The sequence below is a fragment of the Myzus persicae genome, unplaced genomic scaffold (assembly GCF_001856785.1).
Source record: "Myzus persicae strain clone G006 unplaced genomic scaffold, MPER_G0061.0, whole genome shotgun sequence".
In the NCBI taxonomy this organism is placed as follows: domain Eukaryota; kingdom Metazoa; phylum Arthropoda; class Insecta; order Hemiptera; family Aphididae; genus Myzus; species Myzus persicae.
Genome location: NW_019100913.1, coordinates 1,244,931 through 1,258,309, shown reverse-complemented (window position 1 = coordinate 1,258,309; position 13,379 = coordinate 1,244,931). Strand labels below are relative to the sequence as shown.

At 27.3% G+C, this 13,379-nt stretch overlaps 1 protein-coding gene across 4 annotated transcripts; it reads right to left on the bottom strand.

The window, feature by feature from the left end:
- Positions 1-452: 452 nt before the first annotated feature.
- LOC111026758 (probable phosphorylase b kinase regulatory subunit alpha) lies at positions 453-12,100 on the bottom strand. Of its 4 annotated transcripts, XM_022304891.1 has the most exons (25): positions 11,542-12,099; positions 11,419-11,475; positions 11,160-11,318; positions 10,304-10,520; positions 8,771-8,853; positions 8,517-8,708; positions 8,255-8,443; positions 8,038-8,190; positions 7,767-7,940; positions 7,482-7,695; positions 7,096-7,205; positions 5,945-6,092; positions 5,579-5,651; positions 5,418-5,509; positions 5,198-5,359; positions 4,999-5,140; positions 2,750-2,883; positions 2,521-2,693; positions 2,334-2,456; positions 2,039-2,267; positions 1,909-1,961; positions 1,402-1,566; positions 1,255-1,308; positions 982-1,185; positions 453-918 (listed from the first exon to the last, which is right to left on the bottom strand). In XM_022304891.1, exons 3-25 carry the CDS (start codon positions 11,220-11,222, stop codon positions 697-699), a joined length of 3,369 nt encoding a protein of 1,122 aa, XP_022160583.1. In that variant the 5' UTR covers positions 11,223-11,318; positions 11,419-11,475; positions 11,542-12,099; the 3' UTR covers positions 453-696. The 4 variants fall into 4 exon arrangements, with proteins under 4 accessions (XP_022160583.1, XP_022160581.1, XP_022160580.1 ...); XM_022304889.1 differs by lacking the exons at positions 5,945-6,092; positions 11,419-11,475 and adding an exon at positions 6,557-6,704 and having other exon boundaries at positions 11,542-12,100; XM_022304888.1 differs by lacking the exon at positions 11,419-11,475 and having other exon boundaries at positions 11,542-11,628.
- Positions 12,101-13,379: the final 1,279 nt, after the last annotated feature.

Sequence of the window (13,379 nt, the reverse complement as noted above, 5' to 3'; positions counted from 1 at the left end):
TTCAAAATAACATGGAAGAACATTATTATTTAATACTTTATATTTTATAATCTAACAATTTATTTTTTTTAAATATTGAAAACTAATTACTGGAACTATAATATATAAATTAAAAATCATCGCAATGAGTATGATTTTAAGTACTGAATATAACAAGGATAATATCTTAATTAAGTTATAAACTTTTTCTTTTTAATCACCATATTTACATTTTTTTTCTAAATATTATGTTAATAATTTATAGTATATGTATATAACCTAGAAACCTGTATGTTTAATCACAATTTTCACTTAATTATAAATATCTTTTTAATAATCTTTATTATTGAAAAGAATGCCGTCACTAATTGGTTCTTACCTTGAGCCACAGAAGCCACTCTATTATAATAGTATAACACATCACTTATGCTTATTATACTTTTTTTTCTTTTATAGAAAATAATGAAAAAAAATCTTTAATATTGTTATTTTAATTTATTGCTTAAACAATCAATAATTAAAGTACAGTTCAAACCGTAGAATTCATAATTTTAGGATCAAATAAACAATAATAAAAATATGCATAAACAATATCATAGGAATTTCTTTGCAATAATTAAAAAACTAAGACTAAGTTACTTCCAATTGGAATTAAAATCCAAACTAACAATAATATTACATAGCACTAAAATTTTCTAGCAAAAATAAAGAACAAAATCATGAAATGGAACACTCAACATCTGTTAGCCCTAGAGAATCTTCTAAGACATAGGCAATTGCTCTTATAATGTATGACATTGTTCCGTAACTTCCGCTCGGAGCACTGTCATAGAAATGTTGACAAATATACGCAGCTCCACCACATAACAGTGAACCAGCTTGGGTCAGTTCCTTGTGTACTTTTGCACAGCACAAAGTGGCATCCCCATTAATAGTAATCTATAATGAGATAAATAAATTAATATGTGTGAATATGAAGTATATAAAAAAAATTGAACTTACTTGATCTTGTAAAAATAATTCATTAGCTTTGTGCACAAAATCTTCAATTGTTATAATTCTATGAGGAGTAGGTGAAATTTCTTGTTCAGCATAAAGTGTAAAAATCATCAATGTTTCGACTATCAACTGTCTATACTCTGGATGTGGTATCCAATTCAGTACAGTCTCTACAGCTAAGGCGAATTTCAACTCACCAGATGTCATCTAAGGTAAGTATAAATAAATAAATTTTATGTTAAAATATAATTTTCGAAACCGAAAAATGTAACATACTTCTTGGGTTAGACTTTGTGATAAGAGTTTTCCATCAATAGCTATTCCACAACACTAAAAAAAAAGAACAGTTTGTTAATTGCAAACTTTGTTTTAGATCAGAAAGGTTATTTTTAATGATTTTGAGCTTGTCGATAGTATTTGTACCTTTTCTAAGATTATCCAAACACGTTTATAAAATTCTCGAGGTACTCTATTCAATGCTCCATCTAAACGTCTACGGCGTAACCACTGACCTTGACGATCACTCTCTAATGCTTCACTGTTGACCTCTGTCTGATCATTTGACAATAATCCTTCAATTTGACTTTTCTAGTAAATAAAATTGTAAATATGAATTTGTGAGTTAGTCGTTGGATTGTCATTGGTAGCATCTATTATTTATATTTCATTAGTCGTATGTTGAGAATTTCTTTCAATTGTTGTCAGAAGTCCAAATATTGTAAGTACAGATCATATTAGACGAATACTGACAATTGATGGTTCATTAAAATGTTCATTGATGTTCAATCATTTTTAAATTATATCTTATTGATTAGGCATATAGATACTTAAGCCAATAAATAAATACAATAAGCAGTGGTAATTTAAACAACAAAAAAGAAGAAAATATCTCAACATGCGACAAACAATGGGTTAAGTGCAATTACTAACCTTACTGACATGGCTTGATTTGTAGCTTACTACTGAAAAATTACCACGTCCCACTAAAAACAAAATCAAATGTATTTAAAAAAAATTATTTAAATCATCTTCTTTTTAACAATAAAATATAATATTTTACCACTACTCAATATAAATTCTTTTCCGCTCATGATATGATGTAGTAGATTTTTCATCTCAAAAGGTGATAAATTAAATAAATGTTCAGAACCTTCTTCCCCTGAACAATTTAACGTTCTAGACAATTCACCTGCCATGACTTGAATAATCAAACCAACTCGAAGCCTTAACATTTCCAAGAACAATTGTGGTTCAGTTCGTACAAACATGGCCAAATAAACTAAAAGTTCCTAAATGTTGAAATACAAAATAGATGTATTAGATAGATTTTAAAATTATCAATTAATAGGCATTACCTGCGTTAACATGGCTGTACTTTCATCATCTCCATAAGCATCATGAATTACTTGTCGCAATTCTCCTTCAGGTAAAGGTGTTGATATTGTATGCTCATTAAATGGGGGCATACCAATAGTTACCTATATTTAATGTTTGTTATTTTTTTTTTAAATGATTCTTCAACATTATTTTTTTTTCATTTACCTGTTTTTGACGAACTAAAAGATCTGTTAAAGCTTTGGCCAAATCTTCCACACGCTTTCCTAACATTCCAGCTGTATGTCTGACTAATCCCCAATGGTTTTGCTGACATGCCTTTTCGTAAAGTAATTTTAATAAGTCTTTAACTAAAACTGGTTTATAGTCCTCCTTCATTCCTATTAAGAGATTAGAAATTGAATAAAATATAAATAAAATTAAGCTTAATCTTAACCTGTATCATATTCTAATCCATATGTGTCCACTAAATATTGTAAAATATCTCCCTTTTCTTCTAAGTCTGATTCACTTAACATAGATAAAATACCATCCATTTCAGCTTCAGCATACAGTAACTCTGTACTTGCCCTAAAATTATATTAAAGATTAATTTGAAGCATTGCTAAAAAACTTATGCATCAAAACATGAAATCATAATCTTTAATTGAGGTAATTCACTCAATACCTTGACAATAATACAAAGATAAAATGAGAAATAGTTTATTATAAAACTCATATAATTACGAGTTTTGGGCCAAATTTTTCCTGCACAGTCAATACTCTTTAAATATTTTTAAATACATATTAAAATGTACATCTTCAGAATTTCAATAGCTATAAATCATGGATATTTGTATTAAACATTTACTTTTAATGAAACTTTTTATATTTAAATTGTTCCAACTGCATGAAACTTTATAGTAACTAGTGAGAAATGTAAAACTTAGAATTTTTAGTACGATAGCGATAACATTTTATTTAACATGCACCCACATGTTATGATTATTAATTAAAGACAACACATTAATATTTTTATTGAACTTCAGTATCTTTAAAATGAAGCCTTTTTTTATACACCAATGAAAAAGTATACAAGATTTTTAATGCACTATAATGCATATTTTGAGGTTAAAGAATATAATGGTATAGTATTATAAAACAATAATAGTAAAAAAACAGGGTAGAAACTTAATTTCTAAGCAATGTATTGTCAATTTACAAGCAACCTATCTAAAAAATACACTATAGTAAAAATGTGAAATTTGAAAAAGATATACAACCACAAAAAATGAGACACGGATACAGACATATGGCTGTCGACTGTTGGAATGACACAGAATACGGAAAACAAAATAGCTTTCAATCATGTCATTAAATATTATGTAACAAAAATCATTATAAAATTATAAATAATAACTTATAACGGGACAAATGGTTGTAATAATTTATAACGCTGCAATGCAAATATTTTGATTTATCATTTATCAGTACACCTATCAGAAAAAATAATATTATAATTTATAATCTAGTGTAGATTGTAAATAAGAAAGTAATTTTTGTAATAGTTGAAAAGCTTTTATACAGCTCTGAATTCTTCAGACTTATGCCAGGTTGCATGAACAATCACTAAACATTTAACAAATCAATAGTGGGATAATGGTCACTTAAACAAGATTTTTTTGAAATTGTTCATGCAACTCGGCAATAGAGTATTAAAAATAAAAGTAAAAAATAAACTTAATTTATATGACTGTGTTAATTGTGCTGAGGTTAGCTAGTAGAAATTAATAACTAGTAGAAATAAATTAAAATTAAAAACTTAATAACATAATTAACATCAATCCACAATAGATAGTCTTAAGAAATGTTCAGCGTTCCTATTATGGTGTTTAGAAAAATCAAACAAAATAATAAATTTAATTAACTTTACTCATAATTTACAGTGCAAGTAAACATCTCAAAAACATTGAATACTGAATTGTGACAAGCTAAAATGAATTATAAATATTATATTAGCATACTTAATACAATAGTAGCTGCATTAAACATTTTTATAGACATACTTCATAATACTATAATTATTTTTCAATTTGCAATAGGCACTAAACACATCAACACAGTATACTTTATAAATTACTCATCAAAAGTAATTTTAATTACATTTTTGTTAATCAAAAGAATTCTAATGAAATTATGTAACACCTTACAAACAAAGTAACTTTTGTCACGGTACTAGATAACACTGTTCAAAAGAAAATATTTTAATGGATATTTAGAATATCAAAATACCTTATATTGAAATTTGTTAAAGTATTAAAGGTGGTATCTTTAAGCATAAACAATCTCACATTTACCGATGATAAATCTTTTCAGAGAATACTAATTTACAACAAATACGATTGAAATGTTAAAATGTTAAATGTTAATATTATTATTAAGTAATAATTACAAAAATAATAATTAATCAAAATTATAAGTAATACAATATGTATTTGATACAGCTATAGCATTATTTATAACATACATTATATATTATAGTTATTTAAATTAAATTCAAAAAGTGCAATAAGTTATACTATTTGATATCTACAAAAGAGTTTATTTCATACTCTAGAGTCAAGTATGACAATTGTTTGAGAATAATAATATTTTTTTCAAAACCCCTAGATACTTAAAATGAATAAAAAAAATTATTTATATTACTTAAAACGGCTATGAAGTCGTGGACGGTGATGATCTCTTTTAAGTGGCATAACTAAATTATTTTCAGGAGATGGACTTCTATTTACTAGTGAATTTGAAGCAGCCATAGTTTCAGCTACTTGAATACGTCGTTCTTCAGCTGCTTAAAATTATATTGAAAAATTCAAAATTACATAAATACTTAAAATAATATATTCACCATCAAGCATGAATGATCTGGTTTTCTTTATAGCTCCCTTAACTGACACTTTTCTTTTAATTTTCGCATTTTTGCTGGGCATACAGGTTAATAAAGTTGACTGATTCATAAAACTTTTGACAATATGCTCATCTAAATATTGCTCTACTTCTGTATTAAGCTCTAAAATGTACAGTTACTGATAAATAAAAGTAAATTTAAAAATTTAAGAAAAACTTACTGTATGGCATTCCAATTTCTTGACTACCTAAGAAACTAAGATTTGTAACACATGAAGTGCTAAGAAAGCCATTAAGGTTTCCCAATGTTACTCTAGAAAAAAATAAAATACAATATATATTTTGTTGTACTTAGAATCAATTACTTAATATGAAATATTACCTAGTTCCATTAATGTAACCACTTTTCAATTTTTTGATTGTTGTTATTACAGCTAATGGAATTTTACCTTGATCTATATACAGTATGAATAATATTTACACTTGAAAATGAAATAGATAGTTAAATAATTAATTTTACATTGGTTTACAATAAGTCAATTCTATTACAGCAGTTATTTGATTAAAAACTTCAAAATATAGCCATGCGACATTAACAACACAAAGCTTAAACAAACTAATATGCATACTATTCCATACTATGCAACTTAATAATTGATACTAAATAACTAAATATGTTTGAAATTATTTTTTACACCATTAATATTGATAGTTTTGAATATATTATATAATTATATATCCACCTTACCTACAAAATTGGAAGAAGCAATTATAGTGTATGTTGGACGACCTAACATATGCTTCCAACTCATTGTCAAAAATGCTAGATCCATCATAATATTGTTAAATAACAATTCAATGTCATTTCCCATATAATATTGGTCCAAATCAAGTGTCTACTAGAAAATAATACCTAATAGCACTAATTCATTCACTACATACTACATAATAAATACATAAAACTAAATAAAAGCATAACTGCCCTAAACATTTTAATTATTTTGTGGTGTATTTAGAAAAAAACCCAAATATTTCTTTTTATTAATCAGTTTATAGGTACATGTTAAAAAAAAACACTTCAATTTAATATGAAAACAATTTTTTGTCAGGTTTTTGTATTAATACACTTTAAACTGTTATTATAATAATGTTGTTATCTATGACATTTACTACTTACAAAAAAAAAAACAATTCAAATGAAAATAATTAATAATAAGAATTGTAAGTCTCATAAAAAACATATTAAATCAAACTCATTTTATGTTAAAGAATAAGTAATAGATTTTGTAGTTATTAATAGTTATTCTACAGTGTATTACCACAGAATTATATTTTTAAATATTTATAAAACAATAAATACCATAATGCAGTTTTTTTATAACAATAACAACTGTGGGTCGGCCTAACAAGTTTTGCCAACTAGATTTTAAGAAATTTATTTCATTCTTAAATAAATCAATCATCAGATTATTGTCAGATGCAATGTAATACCTTTGACGATCTGTAATCTAAATTTAAATTGTTAAAAAAAATTATACTTTACAATTAAAGAAGACTAGTAAACTAATTTTTTTAATTTTAATAATTTTGTTATAAATGCAAAATCAAAATAGTTTAAATTAAATTTAAATTGTTTTAAACTTATAATCAGTTTTAACAATTATTGTTTATACTGTTTTTTAGACAATTTCTCTACTATTTTATGAGTGTTTATACTATTAAAATGTAAGGTATGAATAACTTAAATTAATGTCAACAAAAATTAAAATTTTTTTTTTTCAAATAATATAATTTACATAAAACTAATCTACAATCTACATTCTACATATTAGGTATACACCTCATATTAAAAATTAAATTAATTTAAAAATAATCATTTTATTTATTATACAACCATACCTGTGGAGTAAATGCAAATATTCGATCTTGCAGCGTATACAATTTGCTGGTACTCAGAATGCCAACATCACGTGATTTTCTTCCAGATAATCCAAGTTTTTCATTTCTGCCTGGTATTCAAATGTAAAAAAATAAGAATGATTATTATTATCTAGAAAATAAAAATAATGAAGCAATGATTTAAATTTTGTACAAGATGAATAATATTTAATAAATATAATACAATTAATATATATAATATAAAATAAAATTTATTCAAGGAATTCTTGTAAATTCAAAATATTAGAATGTATGTTTTTCAATTACAATAATATTAGAATATCTGAATATTATCAACAATTCAATCATTAATAATATGGAAAATAAAATATAGAACACTAACTTACCTAGGTATGTATAAAGGTGACTAAGAACTGTTGAAGGTTGCACCTCAATTGGTGAAACTTCATCAATAGTTTGAACAACAATATCATGTTGAAGAAGTAGATCACGGATTGCATTATCTTCGGCCAAAACAACTACTTGTACAACAACATCTGGTTTTTTTTCTAAACAGAGTCGCCTATTTAATGGATCTAGTTCTCCAACAGCTAGAAAGTTCTATGAAAGTTTATAGTATATAATATAAATAATCTTGATTAGGAATATATATAATCTAAAAAATAGTTCACTTCTTGCAAAAGTTTTCCAAGCATATAGAGTGATTGTGCCCATAAAAACGGACATCTTCCTAATGCTATTCGTTTTTGACTACCTGGATTTTCAATTTCTGCATTTATATTTTCACTTTCTAGAGCATATAATTCAGGAACAAGTTTAATATTGTCCTCTGAATCTATCATAACCTGCTCAATACAAAGTATACGATTCATGAAAGCTATTATTTTAATAAACTTTAAACAAGTATAAGATTTTAACTATTTTTATGATTTTTATTTTTACCTTTTCTAATGCATCAACATAGAAATTTGCAGTTTCTGTATCTTTTTGAAAACAATAATCTAATATCAGATAACAAAAAAATAATGGCCATTCACATTCAATTTTTTCAAACACTCTCAGTTCATGAAGGTCATAATGAAGTCTATTAGGATCCTATAATATGTATATTGTATAAGTTATTTAAACATAAAACAGTTATTAATGAAAATTAGTATACTTCACGTGGAGTCTTATGCCCATCCCTTAAAAATCTTTTACAACCATATTTTCCCATCAAATTTGATACAATAGCGTTTCTTGTTAATTGAATCAATTGCGGATCATCAACTGAAAATGCTGGGAAGCTAATGACTGACAAAAGACTGCTATCTAATTCTTTTGAATTTGATTCTCTTGGCAGCATAGACTAAAAATTATAAAATTAATTTGACATTTATACTTAAACAAAAATGTTTACATAATAATTTTTTATCACTAACTTGCAACACAGCATGACATTTTTGAGCTTCATCTGACAATATATGTATTACAGAAAATGGACCACCTCGTGCTCCAAATAAATCTAAATCATTCATTGCTTCCAGTGCAGCTTTAGCCATTCCAATACTACTAGCATTTAATTCAGGAAGGCCATGATTTGATTTATCACCTCGTTCCCATACACCATAATCCTAAGTTAAAATTAAATAAGGTAATATTTTAAGTTTTATTTAAAAAACAAAAATGTACTAACCGGTATACAATATGCAGATTCAATATAAAATACTAAATTTTGAATAAAAGACACTTCATCCAAGTTGAATACAATTTGAAGACCTGAAAATATAATCATGGAAAAATATTATCAAACTAGTTGACTACACAGGATAGGTAACCAATTGATAGTTTTTAGTATTATAAATTCTCAAAAGATATCATTATCAAATTTAAGTGTAGGAAAACAAATCTTTCAAAGTAATTAAGACAATGCTAAACCCACATGTGTGCAAAACATGGCAAAAACTGTTTTGTGCTGGACAACTTTAATACTCCTTCTGTATTTATAGTAAAATTACCAAAATTCCGCAATGCATAGGGAAGAACTTTATCTCTGTTGTAGAATTTTTTGATATAGTCAAAGTTATTAACTTGAGAACAATATTTTTTTTTGTTTTTTTTTTCACTACATTATGTATTCGAATTTCTGGTTAGTGGTGTAAAAAAACGCTGTCACAGATAAAAGTCGTATGGGTTGAGGAATTTTGGTAATCAAACTATAAATACAAAGGGAGTATAGTTTTCCTACGCAAAATAAGTTTTGCTATGTTGTACATTTACAAGATGAACATAAAACATGTCTCAACACATAACTTAGCAAAATTTTCTGAACCAATTTTGAGTTGTATAAATATGTTATGGATCACATCTATTTTTTTATTCATCATTGGTAGCATGCTGAGAATTTTTTTAGATTGTTTTTATATGTAATATTATATATTTATGAGTTTTAAATTACTAAATCACATTTGTAATGCAATTTGTGCTATTCTGATCACATTTAAAATTCAAATACTGAATCATATTTATATACAATAAAATATAATTAAATAATTGAGCTTTAATAATATAATCATTATTCATTCGTGACTCAAGTAAAATATTTCGCTTACTATATATGTACAGATCACGTTTGATAGATACAGTCATTCGGACAATTGATGGTCAATTAAGCAACACATATACAATTAACGTACAATTATTTTTTTATTATATGTAACTGATAAGGTATATGGAAGCTGAAGGCAATAAAAATATTTAATAGACAGTGGTAATCAAAATGTTAATCAGGAGAGAAAATATCTCATAATGCGACCAACAATATGTTAACATTAAAATGAATTAACTACCTAATTATCAAACTTAACTTTCAGAAATTTTAAATGTTATGAAAAAGCAGTATAAATACGGATAGTATTCTTAACTTAAAATTTAAGGTTAGATAAATTTTGTTCAATAAACTATTAAAGCCAACAACATAAGGTTGGTTCTCCTGTTTGCAAATATTCTGTTTTTGGGGTCAAAGAAACAAAGCAAAAGATTTGATGAAAATGTATTACTATTAACAATTATTAAATATTAATGACAAAAATTTTAAATTTTCAAGTGAATTTTCTTCTATGATTTCTTATTTAATAATAATTATCAACAGGACAAAACTATCTGAATATCGTTATTGGTTTGGTTAAACGCTTATTTACTCAAAGCGAATAAATTTCCTGAAAATTACCTGATGCTGTCATCTGTGCTAGTATCAGTAAATATAATGAAATAGCATCAATTTGTAAGTGTCCCCATTCGTTATCACCAACAACAGTTTGCCCAGTTGCAGAACTGTATTTAGCATGTAAAGAATGTAACGGATTCTGAGAAACTTTAAATTGTTCTACTTTATCTTTTTGCTGCATCATTGCCATTAATAACCCACGCATCAATTTCACACAACTCTGCAAAAAATAAAATTATAATTTATAATCTAAGCTTAGCTTAACTAAATTATACATGTACATATCAGTATTCATAAAAAATTAAAAGTGCTTTGAACACAACAAATTGTAAAATAAGACGTAAATACTAATATTAATAGATACATGCTTTTCAAATTTTAAATAGTAGGCATTCTTAAATAATTATTAAGTATTAAATTATACAATAAAACATAGGTATATTAAATATTAAAATGAATTGTGTGAACTAACAACTTTTGATGGTGTCATCAGAGACTAGAGTTGCTAATTTAACTATAGATTTATAAAAATAGTTTACACTGTTAAAAAAATCAAAATTTAAAATTTGTCAAGCCATGAAAATACACTTTAAATATAAACTGAAATTATTTTTCACATACTGTACATTAGCATACCTAGTTATAAATACTTATGTTAAAAAACTTATGTTTTTTAAACTAAAACAAAAATAAATAAATATTTGAACATTATGATTAAGTGGTCAAAATAATATAGAAATTGAAATTATATTAAAAATAAATTAAAGTATTGAACAATCTGCAAAAAAATTGGGGTTGATAGGTAGCTTATGTTACACTAGTTATATAGGTAGCATCTATATTGATTCATTTAAAGTACCTGTTCAAGTTCATAAGTTTTTGCTCGGTCTTCATCCATATCTGCCATTTTTTTACAGGCCATTGACAAGCCCCACACGGCCAATACTGTATATACATTGTCCCTGATCCAAGCATCTGAATTGTTTGGGCTGGCCGGAAACAATCCTGTGACTGGATTCTAAAAAATTGTAAATATAATTATTATTAGCACCAAAATTCACTAACATTAGTTCTTCATTAAAGTAAATCAAGATTCACAAACAAAATGGCACAGGTACCTAGGTCTCTTCAGTGACTGCTGATCACTCTGTTCGCTGAACGCTAGCTGGTATATACTATAATGGAGGGTATAGGATACACGTATAAAAGGTAATTTAACAATAATAATCAGTTAGTCGTACCTGATGGCACAGTATGATGTTGTGAACCACTTTATGATAATAGTCCAGTCGCTGACCAGCAATGCTTCTGTTGTACATTTTTGACATTCTGATTACCTATTCTCACACACTAACACAAACAAGAGTATAAGGACCAAACTGTAGGTAACAGACAAAAACTAAGGTACGGAAGGTAATAACTAGAGATTAACAGCAGAGGTCGCGGGCTGCAAACGGCTTCGACACACTACAGCGCAGTAGGTAAATAGTGAAATTAATAAAACAAACTGTAAAAAACCCGACGGCAGTTAGTCGGACACATACAGTCGAGGAAAACGGACTTATCGTAAGTTACCCAGTCAGTCTGGGTGACCGGGTCTCGAGGGGCCGGGACGATCGTGTCAGACGTACTTCTATTTATAATAGATAATCATCCGACAAGACACAATGTAATGTAGGCATTGTACAGCCAAAACAATCGTCGGTTTTTCTCTTTCGCTCGACTTTACGTCGACCACTTGGTTTCTCTCTCTGTCTCACTGGCTGGTCCAAATTTTTTGAATATTGAACTGTCCGTATCTCAGTTTTATTATTTTTTATCATATTTTTTTCCTTATCAGCTCGTTTGTTATCAGCACTTCACACGACCCGAAGGCCCGGCAAGTTTTTACGGTCGTCGCTAAAACGGCGCGGGGCATCGTCCGTGTGAGTGCAATATAATATTATTTATTATTATACAATGATTAATTATTGTAGCGATTAGCGGGGATCATGTATTCATGTCCGTATGGCTGTATACCGTGTGTCTGCTTAAACAGCGGGGTTAACTGTAGAATAAAGTTACTCTGTACTCTGTAAGTACATGCTTTTGAATTCTGTTTACAGAACATGAAACTAGATTAATAATGGATCATTAATCTCCCGTAGACAGAACTATAAAATATGCATATAGCCTCATAGTCGGAAATCCAAAAAAAAATGGCAAGGGCACTAACATTTTCAACATCAATGTGAGTAAGAGTAAGGGAGACTTCGATCCCGCACGACTAAAAAATGCATATTTTCGGAGTGGTGGGGGCAAGACCCCTTACTCCTTAGACGCCGGCGATTTACGCCTATGGCCAACTATGGGTACTAATTAACCTAGGTAACTGAGCTTTAGGGTGTACACTGTACAATTCGGACGGACACACGGAATACTCTAAACAAAATTTCATTGGGGGGGGGAACTCTTAAGCCCCCGTCCAGCCTCCAGGGATGGTTTTGGAAGTGTTCAGAACGTTCGCTAAAAAATTGAATTTGTTTTTTGAAAAATTATTTATTTAATTTTTATAAACCGTTTATAAATACCTACCTACTTTTACGAAATCGTGGAAATCATAATTTGTTGTATGTCGAGCCGTACACCCGTGCTCACTGGAATTTCATATATTTTATTTTATAATTCGTAATCAAATAAGTATAAATATTAAATAATATAATTGAAATATTATGATAGAAAAATGTTTTTGTAAAATGTAATCAATATTATTTATTAAATGGTAAATATAAAAATGTCTTAAAAATGGTTCAAATTCATTAAAAATATAAACGTTGTTCACGTTCTATTTGAAAAAAATAGTGACGTTCGCGAATCGTTTTGGTACTAAAGAAAGGAGATGAGAAGTCTGATAGAATACAATCATTTATATTTTAGACCTTAAAAAACTACATACACCATTGTTCTCTACTTTTCTAGAAAAGTCTTACATTTTTTTTAAATTGTGACAAGAAAAATATTGGATAAAACTAACATAGGTATTCATTTTAATTCCCTTACGGTAAAATATTTTTAAAATCGATGAACTCGGTCTGCTGTA